Source organism: Spodoptera frugiperda, chromosome 1 (assembly GCF_023101765.2).
Source record: "Spodoptera frugiperda isolate SF20-4 chromosome 1, AGI-APGP_CSIRO_Sfru_2.0, whole genome shotgun sequence".
Classification (NCBI taxonomy): Eukaryota; Metazoa; Arthropoda; class Insecta; order Lepidoptera; family Noctuidae; genus Spodoptera; species Spodoptera frugiperda.
This window is the reverse complement of record NC_064212.1, coordinates 3,973,064-3,994,441: the sequence shown is the minus strand read 5'-3', so window position 1 is coordinate 3,994,441 and position 21,378 is coordinate 3,973,064. Positions and strand designations below refer to the sequence as shown.

Here is a 21,378-nt window from a genome sequence, read left to right as displayed (position 1 = left end):
GTACCTATTCACCCCGTTTTACTGTAGTTATAAAGTAAGTTAGTTGGCAGGTGCCATCTTATAAACTGCCGCACACAGAGGCATATAATGATAAACTATTCCTTAGTAACGATTTTGTATCGAAAACAATTGCTACTGGATTGTAACCATTAATGAGTACCGCGGTAAAGTATATAAAAGGTACCTATATTTTTTTATCATATTAATGAAACCAACTGATAATGTTTTCCCTGCCTATATTCATTAGTACCAGGTATCGACTTTATTGCATAACACAATGTGTTTATTGATTTTGTACTCCTTCATAAATCGCATTTATCTTTCTTTATCACTAGATAAATAAAAATCCAAATCTGAGGTAAAAATGTTTTAATAACATTTCATTGATAAGAAAAATAAATAGGAATTAAAATATTAAAAATTATGCATGTTTCTTCTTTTTCTTATTTTTGGTTTGGGTTTGGGTTCCCTTTCCGACGTTCCAGTACCAGAAGAGTTGCGCTACTATGGCGCCGTTAGCCACAGTGGACACGCAGTATGTGACAATAATGATGAAGTCTCCGGTTTCGACCAGTGATGTGAATATTCTAGCTATACTGCCTCCAAACAGTAGCAGACACGTAATCGCTGATAACTGTCCAGTGCTACCATTCTTGTAATTCGTGATTACTTGGATAGACTGTAAAGACAAGAAACATTAGATTAGGTATGTTTAAATGATATACAAGACTTCTTGGTTTCTAAAGCATTTTTTAACCGGACTTATAAACCTCAAACAACTAGTTATAAGTAGGTACACAAATAAAATGTATAGAATGACTGATGGCTCAAATAAAATTATAAAAGATAGAGTATTTTATTCATAAAATTAACTTAGTCATAATATGACTAAATTAACCTAATGATTAATAGTAACTTAACTGGTTTTGTTTAGTCAAAACAATACAATGTTAGGATTATTCTTTAGTTAAATATTTCAGATTCCCAAGGTCTTTGGGTTGGGAATATATTATTATAATGCATAATATAGTTTTTGTATACTATTATCAATGATTGATGTTTTTGATTACGTCTGTAATGTTTTTAACATAGTTACCGTCGTTTAAACTGCAACCACGTAAACATTTTACATAATCTCTTATTATAAATTCAGTACCTATAGGACTTTCATGTAAATGTTCAAATTATCATAATATTGGAAATATGCAAAGTTTATTAGTTATATTTGTAAAGACTGCTTTGTAGATATAAATCTTATATTATTGTTCAGTGAAATAAGTATCTAAGTTACAAAAAGCATTTTTCAGTATGAGAATCTACAATAGGTTTTAATTATCATAAACAGAATGAGAAAAGTTTTTGTATTACTATAGAATAAAACATGACTATTTGTAAAAAACCTAATAACTTTTGTAAAAAAACAAGTGTAATAAACATGTTTGAGCCAAAATCCTAAGCACCTTAGTTTATCCAATAAGAATTGTTAATAGCTAAATGGAAAATATTTTAATAAATAGTATAAAAGCAGTTTTTTACCTTGGCTATAACAATTATAGGCACATTAACAGCTTGCATGGTCCACAGAACATCTGTGGGAGTCACACCGCTGACTAGAGCGGACACAATGCCTGCATATGTGGCCAGGAAGAGTCCAGCGGTGCCTGTTGACCCTCCATAGTGCAGTACGAGTGCGGCAATAATGGCTGTTTGTATCGCTAAGAATGTGCCTTCTCCCCATGCACTGAAAAATAGATAAATTCCTGACTAAAATTGGCTATGAGCGCACAGATAACTGTGAGCACACTAGCTGAACAAGTGAACACAATTGAGGTAAAATGGTTGTGGCTGAAACTAGTCAGGATTTATTTTAACAGATTGAATTGGACTTATATTACCTATTATACCCATTCTATAGTTTGTTTTATACTTTTCTGTCTATTAATTTTCTATTGTTTTGTTTACACATCCGAAACTGTGAAGCTGATAGTATTTAAGTTCTCATAAATTGATAATAAGTAAGACTTACCTAAATGGAAATCCCATAACACAACTGTAAGCAAAGTTTGCTGTGATAGCAAACAACTCCAAGTACACTCCATAAATATTGATGCCCTCTGCACTCTTACTGCCTAAAATCTTCAATATTTGAGGAACTTTCACAAGAATAGAGCCGGCAATGATACCGATGCCGAGACCTTTACTAAGGGTCGCGGTCATACAAGGACCTGAAATAATAAAAAAACGTAAAATCTTTATGAATATGAATAAGTACACAAGTAAAGGACTCATACAACACATTAAACATTGTGGTTTAAAGAATTTGAGCAGTCCAACAAAATATGTAGCACATAATTACCATCGAGAAAGTTGAATTTCTCGAAATATTCTTCGTAGCATTTCTCAGTTAAAACCGATAACAATAAACCTTTCAAAAATTCTGCCATTATGCTTATGTACTTCGAAGTCGTAACAGCTAATAAATAGTATATCTATTATTTGTTCAATACATCTAAAACATTTATTGATTTATTGCCTTATCAACTACAACAACCGGCTACGAACAAAGTTCACGTAATAAATAAAATACCGGAAATTGAATTAGTTTGACATTGATGACACGACAGTACTGTGACAATTTTGACGTAACAGTAAGTGTTGTCAATGAATAAAAATATTTCCTTGACTCCTAGAAAAAAAAAGCCCAATTTTCAAAACTAAATAAGTTTCTTCATGTTTTCTAAATATGACAAATCAAATAAAACTATAATTTTAATCTTCTTTTTACAATGAAGTTTAATATTTGAAAGATCGTTAATACGTCATCGTTGTAACTTGGTATCCGATATTATTTTTTCGCTATCACTGTCGATACTAACGGGAAAGAAAAATGGTCTAAACAAAGCACAATACACTGCGCTGGCGTAGAAGGTAGAGTCTGGCCAACGAAAGCTTTTTTTATGGAATAGGAGGCAAACGAGCAAACGAGTCACCTGATGGTAAGCGATCAGCGCCGCCCATGGACACCCGCAACACCAGAGGAGTCACAGGTGCGTTGCCGCCCTTTTTTTAAAAAGGAATATGCTCTTTTCTTGAAGGTTTGAAGGTCGTATCGGTTCGGAAATACCGCCGACGACAGCTCATTCCACAGTTTTGCTGTGCGAGGCATAAAGTTGCGCGAGAAGCGCACAGTTGTGGCTTGCCACCATCTATATGGTGTCGTGTGGGTCGATGGCGAAAGCTGTCCACGAATTAATTTCTGAACTTTTGATATGACATTAGTTTAGCACTATCAAAACACGATTGGTATTAGTGGAGTATTAACACTACTAATAATATTTTATTTCTCGCCTTTTCTTGGTCTGCTTTCGTTGGCCAGACTCTACGCGTCCACAGGCGCATCGTACGCGGTACGCATCACACGCAACGGATTATAGTCTTGTACAGAAACTCATACAACTACATTTATTGATTCGCATCGTATGATCGTACAATTATGCGTTCGATCCGTACGATGTACGGACGCATCGCACGTCCGATCCGTGCGATGCGACCGATCCGTACGATGCGTCCGATCCGTGCGATGCGTCCGATCCGTGCGATGCGTCCGATCCGTGCGATGCGTCCGATCCGTGCGATGCGACCGATCCGTGCGATACGACCGATCCGTGCGATACGACCGATCCGTGCGATGCGTCCGATCCGTGCGATGCGTCCGATCCGTGCGATGCGTCCGACACGTCCGATCCGTGCGATGCGTCCGATCCGTGCGATGCGACCGATCCGTGCGATACGACCGATCCGTCCGATACGTGCGATGCGTCCGATCCGTGCGATGCGTCCGATCCGTACGATACTTGTGATGCATCCGATTCGTTTAAAATAATGTCACTACCTATTCATTTTCTGTTCTTTTTTTATAAATAACATTAAGGATTTCGTATCTCTAAATATAATTATAAAATAAAACAAACAATTCGGTGAAAGGATTTATTTAATTAAATGAATAATGATCGACTAATACTAAGAAGTTTCAGGACAACTTTAAGTTTATTGTAAATGAAATCTTTAAACACCAACACACTTCATATTGTTTGTTCAAGGTACGCATAGAGTTTAGACGACATTAATAATTTCATGTCGATACGTAATTCAATAATAACACTTCGTGGTGATAGTAATTGATTTACTCATCCATATACCAAGGCTTTTCTCACAAGCTGTAGATTTGTATAAATACCTATCTCTCTTTGTGCAAAATGCGTAATTCCTACCTTACACTATAAATACAAATCGTCATTGACTTATACATACATGGTTTAGAAATAAAGAAATTATACGTAAAATTAGCAAAGTTATTTGATATGCAAATGATGAAATAAAGATTGATTCAATACAGAAACAAAGTAGGATGTATAATATGAGAATAGAGACAAGTAGGGTGTATGTATATGAGAATATAGACACAGAAATGTCATTATCCAATGGCTACAAACGACACAATTTGGTTTGAAAACAGACAATAGATAATGTCTCTCTACATGAAATAATCTTTATTTTCATTCCTGCATACTAAATCACTTGGCTAACTGTACAACATACAATGTATGTTACGTCAATCATAATAATATGGTTCCTAAAGTTTTATGTGTGGGATGTTTTTAAGATAACATATCAAAGGTTTGTTTGCATGCATGACAATGTTCAAATCTTCTATATACACAATTTCCGTCACTTATCAACCTGAAATAAATTACAGAAATCGATGTTTAATCTATATATTTGGGGTCAAATTCGTTTTGCAAGTTATTTTATGATTTTATAAGTGATCCTAGAAAATAAACTTGCACTTTTTCACTTGAAATAACATTAAGTATTAAACTGGCTTTCCGAAAAACAATACCCTTCCTGCAGTCGGGTACAAAGACTCAGTTTGATACACTTGTTCGCTAACAAAGTCGAAAGTTATCGCCCAAATGGGCATTGTACAGCCAACTTAACGTTCCTAAGTATAAATGAAATGTAACACTTTATATGTATAACATTTCAATTATGAAATATTTATCCTAAAGAATGATTCAATGAAACTTAAATTATGTATCTTAAATTTACAAACATAATATGTACATTCATAAAGTTCTATATAATATAGTTTAATTTGAATTGAAAATAATAATTAGGGTCTTAAAGAAAACTTTTAGAATGAAACTGCTTTAGCTACAGTATGTATGAATTCTGTCACTATGTGGCACTTGGTAAAACTGTAATACATTTTAGAAATAGCTAACAATAAGTATTGCATTACATACTTTGCAAGGAATGGATTTTTGACCTTTGTTGGTCCACTGCGGCCTAACTAAATATCCTAAAATGGTGTAATTTTAAACTATTCTGATTTTGTTTTTTATAGTTTTGTAAGTACTAAAATACTAAAACTATTTAAGAATTGAGTGGAGTTTCTACTTATACCTGGACATAAGTTATTCACTAAAGAATGATACTGAATTAGAAAGGGTATTTAAGTTTATAAGGCTCCTCTGTGAAGTGTCATCTAAATGTAACTGCAGCACTTAGATCAGACAAATTCTTAAATCTATTCAACAATTTGTAACTTCATGATACAGTTCACAAAAATATATTACTGTTGGCCAGGCAACACTATGAATCTCCAGTACAAATAAATTATTTATAATTATACAACATTGGACGATTACTTTGATGTACCAACAATTAATCATATTTTGGAAACTAGACATATTGTTTACTGTGCTAAAGATTTCATAACAACTACATACTGCTCAAATTTATAAAGATTTGATCATTAATTCCATGCATCTGTTCAGTTTACTGGTAATTTGACATAATTGTTCCAATAGTTGAAATTTCCACTATCACAACTTCCTGGTTTACTAAATTCCTTTAGTTCTAACTACCAACATAATAGAGAACTTCCTGTCTATAGAAAACAGTGAAATTGTAGCAGAAACTAAGCTAAGAACTATGTCTCTTAGGTAAAACCTGTAAAGTAAATCATGACCTTATTTTAAATGATTCTCATTATCTAGAAGCGACAACGTCTTTAGCATTGAACTCCGCTCATGACAGTGTGTTCAATGAAAAAGAAAGTTTAGGCCTTGAATTATTTTTGCCTAAAATTTTCCTCTGTTCCTCTTTTATTCTTTTTTCTTGTTCTTTTTTCAGTTTCTGCCTCTCTTCATCCATTTTTCTTTGCTCTTCAATCATAGCTAACCTCTCCTCGGCCTGGAAAAATAAGTTTCAATATTTTAGTAAATAAGTAAGAATCAAGTGTAAAAGGAATAAACCTATTGTTGTATTAGCACTGGCTCCATTCAGCTTCGTTTCCGTTTATCAGTGAAAATCCATAAAAAAACAAAAATTACGACACTAGCTAATGTCGAGAGTTAGTGAAACAGTTCCACTCACCAGCTTCCGCTGAGCCTCTTCAATCTTTTTATTATTTTCTGCCATGATTTCTTCCAACTCTTTCCTTTTACGTGCTTCTTCCTCCTGTATAATAGAAATACCATGTTAATATTGATCTTTATTTATAAAAGCAACACTATGCATTAAAATAGTCCACACAAACTATTGCTCTCTATTAGCAGTTTGTGTAAACTTCAACTTGTCAGCCTTCTTCATTCGTAACATAAACAATACAGTAGATCACATGTTTAGGGTGACTTTATAAGATTTTGGTTTCCTAAAATAATAATTTAAAAATAGAAAAAAAAAAACATAAGTATGCAATGTCATAAAATATTTAATGATGAAACATCATACAAATGTGTATTTCCTTCATTTAATGTGGTTATACAAAAAATAGATTCAAAAAATACCTTCAGCTCGCATGTCTGGATCCTCAAGCTGCGTCTCCATAAAATTCTTAGGGCTTCTCGTTCTTGATCAGTCTTCCGACCTGACTTATAGACTACGTGACTGCCAGGGACAGTCAAGCGAACAATTTTAAAATGCTAGCCGGACGCCTTCATGGCAAACTTACAATATGGCAGGAAATAGTATAAACTCTGCCTTGTAGGTGCGTATGAAATATATGTGGTTATAAAATGGACATGTAGGTATATAATTATTAATTACAGAGACAGCCAGCCTCGGTGAGTGACATTAATAAGAAATCAAGAAACTAATTCTTGTAAGCACTCGAACTACACCTGACTGGACCTTTAACAGATATGATCGAAATAATACTTTCATTAGTTTCTCTAATTGTTATGATGCTGGTATTAAATATTGCATTTACACTTGTGTGACTGCGAGAGCAACATAAGTTGCTGTCGCAGGCTATGTGTTGTCATGTGTAGATGCAACATTGTGTTGTGTTGCCAGTACACATGACTAGTATGTACTATAATCAGTTACCTGTCTAGCAAGCTCCTCGCGCCGCTGTTGTTCTCGCTGTCTCTCCAGTTCTTCCATCATTTCTTTCTCCATCTTGCGTTTGGCCTCTTCAACCCTTTTAGCCACTTCTTGTTCAATTTCATCTTTTCTTTTTTCTAATTCTTCTTCTACCCTTTTCTTCACTAACAGCTCTATTCTTTTCGCTGCTTCTTCTTCCACCACCTGGAATAGGTCAATGGATATGTTCAATCATACATATATTATATAAAAGATAAGTTATTTATAAATGCACACACAATACAGGAAAATCTATGAACAAGTTTGTTTACTATATGACCACATCCACAGTAGGATAACTTAAGATATTTATATGACTGAATATTAATTAAAATCAGTAACCAGTACATAAGGCTTTTCAATGAGACCATGAAAGCTACAAAATTTAATTTCTAATTTAACATCATATTACCAGTATTGTATTAGATATTTCAAGTTTGACATTTTATCTCATTTGCAATTATAATTTCATTGGCCACAATAATTGATGACAAATTGGGAAATTTTATGAAATACCTTGTTACTTGTTTATTCAGACCTACTTTCGAATAGTGTACAAAATATCAATAAAAGTACCTACTCTAATATTACTAGTGACCATGTTCCAAAATATTTTATATCAATATTTACCTTCTGTTCTGCTTCTCTTACGCGTCTTTGTCTTTCCATTTCAGCTAGTCTGTCCACCTCGTCCATTTTGCTACGTCCCTTGGACTTCTTCCTATGACTTCTACTACCATCGTATGAAGCGTCACTACTGGTGGAAGACGACATGGAATGCGATCTTTTTCTGAAAATACATCACAGTTACGTCAAAAACTGGTACAAGAAATACTATAGAAAAGCTGAAGTATTATTGAACGTAACTTACCTTGATTTAGAACTACGTTCTCTAGATTTTTCAATAAGTTTGGAACTTCTACTCCTTGATGAAGAACGATCCTTAGAACGACTCTTCTTCCTAGAATGTTTGCTACTTTTATGGTGCCGCCGAGGCGACTTACTTCTTGATCTTGAACGGCCCATTGTATTTAAAGTTTAAAGATAACACTTTGCAAACTCAACAATAAAATATTAACCTTTTCGACAAACATTCACAATTTCACATAGCTACACGCATTGCTACCTATGTTTGACAAGCGACGCCATTTTTTTGCACAGCACTGTGAAAATCGAATGACTAGAACTACGATCGGATACAGTCATGTTCCATACCATAAATAAAATCGTTTTACTTTTCATTAAAATCTGTGTGCTGTTTTAATTCAATTTATTCCACTACTTGTAAAGTTAATTTAAGTTAATAAATAATATTTATTTACATATACCCAAATTGTATGACTTTTATTATATTTTCATACATATATATTTATATACCGTAGAGATACTACCTGTATGATGTAGATGCGGGCCTACAAGGCTACGACGCTGTTGTATAAGCTTGAGCAGACCAGGTGCGTATACGGTAAACGCATACACAGGTACCTACCACTTTTTCCAATAACGGATAATTATATTAATAATTATGAATTATGACAATTCTTTCAAACAAAATGACATATTATATCCAATAAAAGTTATCTGTCGATTGAAAAATCAGCCCTAAGACAGAACAAACTGCTTGGGTATCGTAGTCGTGGACATCGACGTACAATTCCATATATTATTCTCAATACACGTATTTTAGGAACCTCAATCGCACGTAGGTAACAGCAGCGATGGGCCATGAAGTTTTTAAGTACCTACTAAATGTAAACAAATTGAATAATATGCAGAAATATAGTAAAGAAATGTATTAAAGCTTGATCTTGTGTTGTAAAAACTATGTACATAGGCATTATATTAACTTGAAGGTGATACAAATTAAGTTTTGAATGATAGTCGTCATAAACCGTCACTGTTGCAGACAACGCTTCACCTTTGAGAATTGTTTTCTGTAATATATTCCTGTTCCTTTTTATTTATAAAATTGATAAGTTTACTTGTGGCTTCGAGCATATTTTCTGTCGATTCAGAAGTAGATGTTGTACTTTCTTTACTTCTAGATTTACTTAATAATCTTACGACTTCAAGCTCACTAATGTCGTTGAAAGTATTTTTATAAGAGCTTACGCCAACGTAACTACCCTTGCCAATAGGGCCATCATCTAGTTCGCTAAAAGCAAATGTTCGATGATTATCCACGGCAACAGGCTTAACAGGTGTCACTCGACTCACAGACTTTCTCATTATTTTATTTTCACTGGTGACGGGTTGTGGTTGAGCTACGTAGCATTTAACTGGGGCTGAAAATGTTTTCATTTGTTGTCTAGATTTCTTTACATTAAAGCTGTTTACGGAGACGATTCTGTCCAAAAGCTCTTCCAGCTGTCCAGTAATTACGCTCGCCGCTACGTTAAGTTCATCTTCAGATCGCGACGAATGATGTGTGGTGGTTTCTTTTTCTTTCTTCATAGTCGCATTACTGTCGTCTTCTGGTTCTACCATTACCGTGTCTGTATCGAATTTATTTTTAATTTTGTCTAATATGGCTTTGATGTTATTTACTTTTTCCATATCTTCATCGCAATCGTAAGATTCTCTGAGATCAATACTGCCCCTGTAGAAATAATCTGGTGGTAAAGAAATGCCTCGTACAAATAGATCTAATGCTCCTCCGTATTTTGGTATAGTCATTGGTTGCCGATAAATACATTCAAATCTTCCTGTTGACGATGTTGGGTCTCTAGCGAAATCAATCACAACTGAAATTAAAAAAAAAATACTATTTAGGCAGCCTAACTAAAATAGAACTAATGAAAATAGAGGATCACACTTTAGCTTTGTCATTAATCAATTTATATAAAAGACGTTTAAAAGACGTAAAATACTTCATATCATCACATCAACAGCCTGTACGTGGCCCCTGCTGATCAAAGGCCTCTTCTAGCACGGACAAGGCTTGACCATGACCATCAATCATCATGTTTGCTTAATGCGGGTTGGCGATTTTAAACTTATAATTAGAAATTATACTAATACTTCATGCATAAGAAGCGGGCGTCTTAAACCTCCAGGCCACCACGACATTGTGAAATACTTAAAGACGGTAAAATTTAGGACTGCTTCAGCGTTTAATGTTTTACAGTAAGTGCGACCAAAGATGTGTTTGACTTTAATTGCGCGTTATATAAATTGGTTACCTTTTATTATGTCTGTGAGAACAGCTGGACATATCTTGGCTGTTACAGGCGTAGTATGGTTAAGGTCTGGACTTGAATTAATTTCAATTAGCCACGGTTTATATTCTTTGTCAAGGATGAAATCGCAACCGTATAACTCGAAGCGATTCTTACAAACTGATAAAGAATCTTGGCAACTTAACATTATGCCGATAATGGATTTCTTCATTCCAGGATAGATGATATTATCCCATACTTTACCTTTATCAAGTCTGTTTAAATAATCTTTGTACATATCAGAATCCCACATATTGGCAGGAGGAAGCTCCCGGTGCCTTCCTTCGCAGTTTATATACTTCCTCTGAACTGCATTATTCGTCAAATGTATAGACTCGTGATAGTTTTTCAAATTGTATTTTTGCGAACTAAACTTCAAATAGCAGTCTTTATACATCCATATTACTAATGGATATGTGCTTGTGACTAAACAATATTGTCTTATATCGAATTTTGTTTCGTGTATCAATAGCGGTTCTTCTGTAAATTAAATTAAATATTAAGTATAAAGTTAGTTAGTCGTCGCCCTAGCGACCTTTTACGAGCAATAGATCTGTGTTATACAAAGTTAGTAATGTATTCTTTATTATGAACTTCTATTAAAACGCGCCTTAACTACAACTCAAGAGGACCGCACGCTGGCCACCTGTTGTAGGCTTTTTTATATTGACGTTACGAAATATATCATACGACATAGGATTTAAAGTTCAAATTTAAATAAATGACAAGTTAATTGCTGGGTTGGAGCAGTGCCCGTAAAGTTATGACCTCAATAATTACTAAGCAGAACCTAATATTGACTCAAAAACATACCAATATATTTCTGAATGACATATTTAGCGTTAGCTTTATTAAGTAACTCAGTAATCACTGTCAACCTGGAAGCCATTCTGATGCCTCTCCCTCGTGAGTTGTGAGCTGGTTTAATGATCCAGATGTTATGGCACCCCTCGCAACTTAATTGCGGTCGGTATCTATGCATTTCTTTCAGTAAGAATTTTGCGTACGCCATATATAGCGGTAACTTCTTTTCAGTATCCGCTTGGAAGACATCGTCTCTGGCTATGATACGATAATATTTTTTCAAGAAAGTATTCCATTGACCCGGAGATGGATTACTTAAGGATCGATCTATATCTTTGTTCTCCTTTCTGTACAAATAATCTTTACATCTGCTCAAAGCGAATAGCATTATATTCAAAGGAATCTTTCCATCGTCTGCAAATATTGGTCTCTCGTTAGCTACCATCGACAAAATCCATTTCAACAAGCTAGTACAAGCAGTAATTTTGTAGTCTTTTACGAATCCTTCTACTTCACCAGGATCACTAGTGTTATAGCTGCGAGGGCCAATAACCTCCGCCAAGTCTTCAATATAGAACCAGTAGTTCCTTTTCATAGAAGAACATAAACCTTGCTTTGATGTCCATTGAGCGTCTGTCTTCAATTTGTTTATAATAGTTGGACATTCTTTGGTCATATCGATGATATTATCACGCATTTCGTCTTTTGTGCGCCAAATAAAATTCGGAGGATACTTTTCAACTAGATTTGATACAAGTAGCCTCTCTAATTCAGTGTGTATGTCACGTTTGGTGGTTAATGCCCCATTTTTTAATTTGTTTAAATTCATTTTATTAGCGGGTAGTTTTTCAACCCAACCCCTTTCCAACAATGCCGTTCTTATAGCGTTGCAAGAGCCGACAATGGAAAATATTTTTCTTTCACGTATAGCTCGTGTAGCTAGGCATTTTAATGATAAATAGCGTGATGATTTGGCTTGGCAGTTGCAAATAATATAACTTTTGTCCTTCGGTGTTAGACCTTCATGGTAATAGATGCTCCTGTGATCCATGATCTTAACTTTTTTACCCTCCACCTTTGTACTTTCAACGACACACCTCAGAGGAGATTTACTTTTTATTGCTTTACCCTTGTCAACAATATTTGATCGCTGTAAATGATACGATACAGATGTAACACATCATATAATTATTTGGAAAACTACTGTAACTATAAACATTATGATAAAAATTAAAAAAAAAAATAAATAATTGTGAATGGCTTACTTGATGTTGATGTTGACACTTTTTGAAAATAGGGGATGGATGACGCTTGCATCCATTTTTAAGTTTTAGATTTCTTTGAGTTTTTGATCCTATTCTTAATGATTTCTGTCGATAAATACAGAATCATTAAAGAGGGATGTTATTAATTTATTAAATTGCAATACTGTACTGAAAGTTCGTAAAAATTATTACCTTTTTTCTCTTGATAGTTTTCTTCTTTCGACCCGGCATTTTCAAATGGATTCATTTTTTAGACAAGGGCAAATTAGTAGATGCTCTGATACAAAAATAAATAAATGAAATAAACTGTCTGAATGTTTTAAGATTGCCTATCTTTTTTTCAATATCCTCACGAAATAGCGTAGGTACAATTAAATAAGTAAACCTATCTACTCACTTCAGGTACTATAGTTACATAAAAACTAGATAGGTAAGCTGGTCTGTTTTCTACAACGACTGAGTAATGGATATGTGTATCGTGTATTAAGTACTTACAAAGGCTAAAGGGGAAGATTCCTCAATAATGAGCCCTAATTAGTATGTCTTACAATGACTCTTGTCTACAAACCTCGCGCTGAAAAGCCTTGCAAGTAACTTGGGTTCAACGAAATTAGTTTGAAGCATGTTTAAGTGTTTAGCTATTTATATCAATATAGCATTCATTAAAACCATTACCTGTTCAGTTTCTTGTAGCATTTTTATGTAATTTTATCATCATTGGCATACGTAGATTTTATTTTGGGTATTTCATATTTTACTAATAATTTATTTAAAAAAATTGACGGAACACTGACGTTGACGACTAGACAACACATTCCTGTCATTTATTGTCATTCACTTTGTTACCGTACAGTATCTATTGCGTGGGATGGAAGTAGGATTAGGCAGAAAAGGATCCATGGGTTTCGTATCTGCAAGTAAAATTGTAATTCCATAATATTCTCAATAATTTATTTTTTATCATAGGTTATTAGAATTTGAACATGCCAACAGTCGATAGCGAAAAATAATATTACTTTAACAATTTCAAATGTGAAAATTCGCCGTAACATTTCAAAGTCTTATAAGTTTTAATTCACTTTATAGTTAAACTACATTTTCTAAACTTTTAATATCAAACATTGAACAATTTCAAGGTGAATAATATTCTGAACACAATTTTATAGCATTTATTTCTTTCTTTTCAAGAAAGAGTTTGAAGTTTCCTCATTGAGAGGTGTAACCACGACCCTGTAAGGCGCGTATATCGAGGTGCAACTCTTCGAAAGCGATATAGATTTGTCTTTGTTCCTGTTATCACCCTGTAATTTGCAGATACTTGTGCCTATCGCGCTTAGTTTTTTTATTGGATCTGAATCGTCCAAGCTGTTACGACGGTTGATTGTGTCGACAGATTTCCGACTGGAACTAACTACACTGGACTTGGCGTGACGCAGCGACGTGGCCGGTTCAGGTTTGCTAACTACTTTGTTTTGTACAGATATTGTCGACCGGAGAATACTAGCGGTTTCCCGCTCCCATTCGACCGGGTCTATATAACAACGCTTGTTACCGACCGACCTGTCAACCTTGGTCTTCTCGGCTTTGCTCGCTGACTCAGTCCGGTATTTACTAGTCTGATTAGTAAATTGACCGTCTTCTGGTCGACAGCACGAATGAGGTACAATTCTCCGTTTACACTCAGTATTTCTTTCTCGCCTTCCTCGATGGATCCTAAAAGAAAGGGATGTTTTACGCTTTTTCGGTGCGCTCTTTAGCGAGATGGTGGATTTGACGACTGTGATAGCTTGGCGTACCGTGAGGGATTCTTTAGGGGCTAGTACTATGCCATCTTTATTAGTTGGCAGAGCATCGTATGGGTTCAGCCAGGTAAGAAAATCTGTGATGATGGGACCGCTGTATTCAGCTGGTACTGGCTGGTCTTGATCTGATGATATCGCGTCGCCGGAGGGCACGCGAGGAGGTTGTGGGGTGGCGGCAGCCTTCACTTCGTGTTTACGTTCCTTACACTTCTTAAGCACTCGTTTCCCATTGATACACAATGATAGACCCAGATACGCTGGTGCTTTAGGTATTATCTGTCGATAAGCTAGTTCAAATGTTCCAGTATCTGCGTCGAGGTTGTATCGTCGATCTAGAACCACTGTAAATTAAAAGAATAATTCATTACGTAAGCAGCAATGTAAACACCTTTAATATTTATCTGTGATTGTTACTAATATTACCTTTTATAACATCCTCTAGGCATTGTGGACATAATCGGGCGGTGACCGATGTGGTGGGCGCCAGGTCAGGACTGGAGTTAATCTCAATGAGCCATGGCGTAAAATCTTCAGTCAGCATAAAGTCTGCTCCGTACAGTTCGAAGCTGTTCTGCCTCTTATCCATTGTCTCTTGGGAAGCCAACATGGCGCCTATCAGGCACTGTTTAATCCCAGGATAAATTTTCTCCTCCCACAATTCATATTTTCCTATCTGTCTTCAAATATGTAATAAAGTTGTAAGTAATATATTGTTGAAAGTGCCTATTCAATGCGATTTTTTCATTCTTACCTGAGATAAGCCTTGAAAGTATGGCAGTCCCACATATTTTCATCTGGAAGAGCTTTGTCTCGTTCGCCAGTGTTTTTGTATTTTGTCTGTACGGCATTATTTGTGAGATGAACAGATTCATGGTAATTCGATAAACTAAATATTTGCGAACTAAATCTGAGGTAGCTGTCCCTGCAAAAAGTAGAATACTGCATTAGATATGGTTACGACAGCGATAAACTTTACTTATACTAGTATTCTTACTTGTACACCCAAATGGTTAAAGGCTGACAATTCGTAATGAGGAACCATTGGCGGATATCGAATTTTGTATTGTAGATTACCAGCGGGTTTTCTGTAAGCAAAGATGAGGATGCATTAGGTGCGCAAATTATGTATGGAGGTCTCTTCACAAAGAGTGCAGTGTAACAATACCGATATATTTCTGCACGACGTATCTAGTTTTCTGAGCAGGTATGTTGATAAGACCTATTATGTCTTTGATGTTGTTCATGAGCTGAATGCCACGACCTCGGCACTTGTTACCAGGTTTCACGATCCATATGTTGAGTATGCCATCGATGTCTATTTGAGGCCAGTACTTCGCCATCGTGCCTAGAATCTTACAGCCTTTCCTTTCCAATTGCCTAAAAAATATATTAAGAATTATTTACCAACAAAAATATTGCATGGTCGTAAGTACGATAGTCGCGAGTTACTGGGTGCCTGCGTGCAATAAATATTATTTCTATCTTCGAAACATTATTAAGGATACAGAATATCATCCATGTATTGTGTGCCAATGCACATGTTAAAGGAGAAAGATTCCTTTTTAGGGTTCCGTAGCCAAATGGCAAAAAACGGAACCCTTATAGATTCGTCATGTCTGTCTGTCTGTCTGTCTGTCTGTCTGTCTGTCTGTCTGTCTGTCTGTCCGTCTGTCTGTCCGTCCGTCCGTATGTCACAGCCATTTATTTCCGAAACTGTTGGGCCTACATAGTTGAAACTTTGTAGGAAGATGTGTATCGTTAACCGCTATTCGAATTTTGAATAAAAATTAATAAATTTAAAAATTAAAGGGGGGCACTCCATACATGGAACTGATTAAAAAAAAATTTTTTTTCAGCTAACATATCCGTGATGGGTGTCTATGGTTGGGTCTTTAAAAAAGACATTAAGGTTCTTAAAACCACTTTTCGTAAAAACGACAAAGTTATCCGTGAACAAACATAAAAAAAGAGCATATATACGGTCGAATTGAGAACCTCCTCCTTTTTTTTGAAGTCGGTTAAAAATCAATCGTTGGAAAGTTAGACGCTTCCAAAGTGGAAAAATGAGTGTCCCCCCCCCCTTCTAACTTTTAAAATAAGAGAGTGAGAAAACTGAAAAAAATATATTCTGTAGATTTCAATAGAAACTAACAGCGAAAATTGGTTTGAACCAGATATCATTATTAGTTTTCAAGAAATAAAACATTTTCAAAAACCGCAAATATAACTTTGTCGTTCATACAAACACTATGTAAAACCAAGTTATTTTAAAACTTTTATATTATGTCATCTACTTGCTGCTACGGAACCCTTCATGGGCGAGTCCGACTCGCACTTGGCCGGTTTTTATTTTCTCAAACAGAAACTAGCGGCACGAAGTAAGTACACGCGTTTTATTATACCTATGCGTCAGTGCCTTCAATTTCAAGTGGTAACGTTTAGTGCCAAAGATCGAAGTGAACTCGATCACTGTCCATCACGTCAGTGGTTGTGTGTGAGAATGATCTCGACCAATGACGAGCGAAAATGCGATCGAGCTCTCTTTGAAAGTTCGAATTGACGGCTACAGAATAACCTAGCATGCGTAGGTAATGTTATGTTAATGCAATAATAAAAGGTAAGGTTACATGATATGACCACATAACTCGTCATTGTTGACAATCAATCTGCGCTCGAGCCAAAAGATAATAAATATTGATGAATTGTTTTCAACGGCACAATAAAATTGACAAACAATGATCTAATAGCCGTAATGTGAACACAAAAGTGTTTACTCACAAATAACGACAAAACGCATTCATTACAGAAACTAAATAGCTACGCAATACGTACCGGACATTGATATTCTTGTCCTCCATAAACTTGGCTTTCTCGTGAACTAAGAGATAATGGTGTGTCAGGAACTGGTCCCATTCATGTTCCCATACGTGCTGTTGGTCGTCGGTGTCGTCGATATCCTTATGAGTAAGGAACACTATGTATTCATTCAACCTGCTAATGGCAAATTCTATGGCACTGAATGGAACTTTTCCATTCGCTGTAATAAGGTTGGGCTCAGGATTGTTTTGCAATGCAATTGATAGCCATTTAAGGACACTGATGCAGGCCGTTATTCTAAAATCGTCGATGAATTCTTCAAGGCTGTCGGAATTGTGGATGTTGTAGCAACGTGGGAACTTTGTTAGTGCTACTCCTGGTTCCGTGTGCCAGTGCATCTGCGTTAGGGATGTAGTTAAACCTTCCTTCGTGGTGAAAACCGATCTGCAAAATCTGACGAAAGAACGGGTTTAAAAAGCATAAAAGAAAAGCAATAAAGCGTCGCAATGTGTACTTGAAACGTGAAGTTCTATTTAAAAGGTCAATATACCCGTGTCCTGCATTTACTATTGTAAAGACCTTTCAAAGCAACCCCATACAACTATATGAAACAAGACACAAAGCAGCAGCTCCAAAGAAAAGTCTATACCTGTTATGCAAAATCTCTTTAGACATAAAAATAAAAAGAAACGTCGTATTTTCGAGCTTTCGTAGTCGGCCCCTTCAGATCGTTAGAATCGTTATGTGCTCGAGTACAATGACCCTTAAAATGCGACTACACGTTTCTGTAACAATCTATTGTATAATTTGAAAGGTTACCTGCTAATAATAACGTCCTTGTTACTAAGCAGCCAGTCGTACTTATCCCTCTTAGTTGTCCAGAGAAAGTCAACGGAGTGGTGTTCCATGAATTTATACAGAATCATTCTTTCCACTTTTGAAAGTTCTTTACCGTGCAATTTTTTCGGATCTACATGAGGAGGATGGCGAACCTTGAAATTACAAACACAAGTAGTCCATTAGTAAATGTTAATCATTAATACAAACCCCGTGCGAGCTGCAAATTTTGAATCCAATGTCCATAGACACAAGACGTGGAGCCGAATTAGGATTCAAGCTTACTTAAATGTTTCTCTATCTACGAATAAATTGTCCAGTGACTTACCGCTGGTAAGTCTGGTAATACCTTATGTGACTCATATTTCTCAATCCAGCCTCGTTCAAGGAGCGCCCGTCGAACCGCTGGGAATCCACCGCCTTTTATCATGAACACTTTACGCTCCCTCATTGCGTTATCAGCGATCTTTTTCAGCTCATTCCATCTTTCGGTGCTTACCCAACTTTTGTATTGCTTTAATTGCTCGCTCGATGATGAACTCTCTGGCAAATATTGTAAGAATCATTATGTAGTTACTAATTAATTGGTATAGAAATGAAAGGACTGGCTACTACTTCACCAACCTGGCCCATGTTCGGACTTTGAGAATGAGACAGCGCTGGATGGCCGGAGCTCCTTCTTGGATGTGCTATCTCTGTGTAATTTCGAGTCCGATACGCTCTCTTCAAGCTCCATCGTTATAGCCATGAGCCTCGGTTGGTACACACTTGAAATCTGCAATAGACCGCTCTGTCACATTGGTTCAACATTTTAGTCTACAGTCTTCTAACTTCATGTAGACGTGTACACAGTTCGACTGTGTAACTTGGACTGGTCGACTAAAAATAACCGGGTAGTGCAATAACCTACTTTATTTTAACCTACATCGGGGGTCCTTGGCTATCAGTAGCATCCGTGCACATCCCCGCCTGGCACCTGTGCGAATGACGTCATAAAGTACCTACCTCCTTGGGAAATCGTGCATAATGTAGTTACACGGAAATTAATAAACCCAAATTACTCTTACCTTCTGTTATCAGGCCAGTGCTCAGAAAACTAGGTTAAAAACGAGCATTCGTAGGTACATTAAAGAGTTGTTGTTTTTGTAATCAAGATAAACTGTAAATTTATAATTTTAACATGTTAAATTTCGTCAGATATTTGTCATGATCTAAATATAATTATAAAAATTAAAATATCCTTCCTTTGCTCATGGCGTTTATGAGCCTTTTTTTGACGTGATATGCAGATAAAAAATTAGAAACTTTGTAAAGCAATAAGGTTGATAATATTTATTAATGATAATTATGGTTTAAATATGCTTAAAATGGATTCACGAATACTAACACCTAATCCTCAAAAGTATGTAATTTACAAAATACTATTGACGGCAACAAAATCAGGTTAGTTACAAAACCATCTGAAGTCAGTCACTGGCCAGTCCTACTCCTACCCACAGCCCACTATAACATACTTAGTACTTCACAGGCATTGTAAGTTGTAACTGTACTCACTAGGTACCATAGATGCCATAGAAAGGCTACGCGTCCAACGGGAATTAGCAATTACTGTATCTCTATAATCGGACACCTTTTGACTTTTTGAGACCCTTTGGTGTAGGTACCTAATTGCTATTCCCAGTAGTAATACTATGCGTACTCCCAGATGGGGTACCCATATAGGGTAAAATGGGCCAAGAATGATTAAAAGTAAAACAGAAATTCGAACTTTGTTGCAAATACAGTCGTTATTTGAATTGCTTAAACAACGACACCTTAACTAAATCTGCTAATTGAATTGTATAGTAATTATTCGTCGCGTGTTCAGCAGTTGTAAATAAATTCCTACTAGATATTTATACAGAGCAAATTAAGAAATTACCGTAGCTCTTTTATTACTGCTAATTCCGTTGTGATTAGTTTGTTTGGATTTTTTTGAGGGGGGGGGGGGTTGGATAATCGTCAGATTCTTACTGATTAAAAATCACCCAGTTCCTACTCCTGATTTTGTTCATACTTCTTCGAGCTGGAGCCCCGGTAACCCACAGTCCGCAGTCCAGTCCGCGGTAGTTTGGTTGGGTTATGTTATGTAGATAAGAAAGTAGGGTGCGTTGGGGTAACATCGGACGGATTTTCGAATAGTTGCAAGGATGTTGCAAAAACTTTATTATCTCAGTTTTGGTACACAGTAGATTAATGAAAAATAGTGGAAACGAATAATGATTAAACACAGTGTTATTTAAAATTTAATTTATTTATAAATACTCAATACTTTTTGCTTTGCAAGCCTATAAAATCAGGACATTTTTTTTTTGATGTGATGACGATTTGGTCATCATGGGGTAAGTTCGGACAACAATTTAAAATAATTTCTAGTGCTAGGAGCACAAGGTGTATGAAAGGAACGTAGCCGATCTTTCCTGTACTTTAACATGAAATCACAAAAATTTACCTAATACAACAAATATAGATGTTCCAAATGATTCTATTTTTTTTCGTTTAATTTGTCCGATCTTACCCCGCATACCAAATTTCAAAGAAATTGAGTTTCTCAAAGTTTAGATTTATCCACAAGCATTTTTGAAGTGGCTGCATACGTGAGTTCTTTATTATTTATTTGCTGTATGGCTAATTCCAGCGCTTCTTTTGTATAAGAAGTGGCCCGCGAAGAGGTTCGGGAGTATTTACGTGGCAACTGAAGATTGGAAAATCAGCCCTAAGTAATTATTTAAAATTAAATTAAAATCATTTGTAACAAAAGTTTGACAATCACTGCCCATTTTCGTATAGGGATATTTTTGTCTGATCTTTACCCGACATGGGTAACACCGGATTTCAGCCTACAGAGGTAGTAGACAAATCTGGATTAGCTTTATCATATTATCATTGCTCAAAACTTAGTATTTAGGCAAAAACATGTCAAAATAAGCTATACTTTTGCTAAAATATGCAAATAAAAATGTAGGTGAAAGACCGGATAAACAAATATTTTATAAAATTTGCCTTTTTTCTAAAACGGCGCGGGTACACGTCTGTGTTGATCGGAGCGAGTGGTGGTCACCGCGGGGTGGGGCGGGACTTAATGACGTGCCACGCAATGTGATCAGCATTAAAAAATATAGCCAAATAAGTGAGATATTTGATTTGTACGTTCTTACCCCTCCG

The 21,378-nt window shown here is 35.8% G+C and overlaps 4 protein-coding genes across 6 annotated transcripts; all 4 read right to left on the bottom strand.

Moving 5' to 3' along the window:
* Positions 1-354: 354 nt before the first annotated feature.
* On the bottom strand, positions 355-2,592 carry LOC118273011 (mannose-P-dolichol utilization defect 1 protein homolog). The gene is made up of 4 exons (XM_035589740.2): positions 2,357-2,592; positions 2,027-2,225; positions 1,537-1,741; positions 355-679 (listed from the first exon to the last, which is right to left on the bottom strand). The coding sequence occupies exons 1-4, from the start codon at positions 2,442-2,444 to the stop codon at positions 422-424; spliced, it is 750 nt and encodes a 249-aa protein (XP_035445633.1). The 5' UTR covers positions 2,445-2,592; the 3' UTR covers positions 355-421.
* A 1,381-nt stretch (positions 2,593-3,973) lies between these two features.
* On the bottom strand, positions 3,974-8,600 carry LOC118273010 (UPF0430 protein CG31712). The gene is made up of 5 exons (XM_035589739.2): positions 8,303-8,600; positions 8,062-8,221; positions 7,396-7,596; positions 6,442-6,525; positions 3,974-6,258 (listed from the first exon to the last, which is right to left on the bottom strand). Exons 1-5 carry the CDS (start codon positions 8,455-8,457, stop codon positions 6,094-6,096), a joined length of 765 nt encoding a protein of 254 aa, XP_035445632.1. The 5' UTR covers positions 8,458-8,600; the 3' UTR covers positions 3,974-6,093.
* Positions 8,601-9,209: 609 nt separating this feature from the next.
* Positions 9,210-13,626, bottom strand: LOC118273007 (tubulin glycylase 3A). 3 transcript variants are annotated; one of them, XM_035589735.2, is made up of 6 exons: positions 13,394-13,626; positions 12,911-12,995; positions 12,719-12,823; positions 11,463-12,603; positions 10,614-11,129; positions 9,210-10,175 (listed from the first exon to the last, which is right to left on the bottom strand). In XM_035589735.2, the coding sequence occupies exons 2-6, from the start codon at positions 12,947-12,949 to the stop codon at positions 9,346-9,348; spliced, it is 2,631 nt and encodes an 876-aa protein (XP_035445628.2). In that variant the 5' UTR covers positions 12,950-12,995; positions 13,394-13,626; the 3' UTR covers positions 9,210-9,345. The 3 variants fall into 3 exon arrangements, with proteins under 3 accessions (XP_035445628.2, XP_035445629.2, XP_035445630.2); XM_035589736.2 differs by lacking the exon at positions 12,911-12,995; XM_035589737.2 differs by lacking the exon at positions 13,394-13,626 and having other exon boundaries at positions 12,719-12,825; positions 12,912-12,929.
* A 29-nt stretch (positions 13,627-13,655) lies between these two features.
* LOC118273009 (tubulin glycylase 3A) lies at positions 13,656-19,573 on the bottom strand. The gene is made up of 10 exons (XM_035589738.2): positions 19,242-19,573; positions 18,799-18,949; positions 18,524-18,717; positions 18,157-18,329; positions 17,353-17,790; positions 15,686-15,897; positions 15,515-15,605; positions 15,272-15,442; positions 14,944-15,197; positions 13,656-14,861 (listed from the first exon to the last, which is right to left on the bottom strand). The coding sequence occupies exons 2-10, from the start codon at positions 18,920-18,922 to the stop codon at positions 13,888-13,890; spliced, it is 2,631 nt and encodes an 876-aa protein (XP_035445631.2). The 5' UTR covers positions 18,923-18,949; positions 19,242-19,573; the 3' UTR covers positions 13,656-13,887.
* Positions 19,574-21,378: the final 1,805 nt, after the last annotated feature.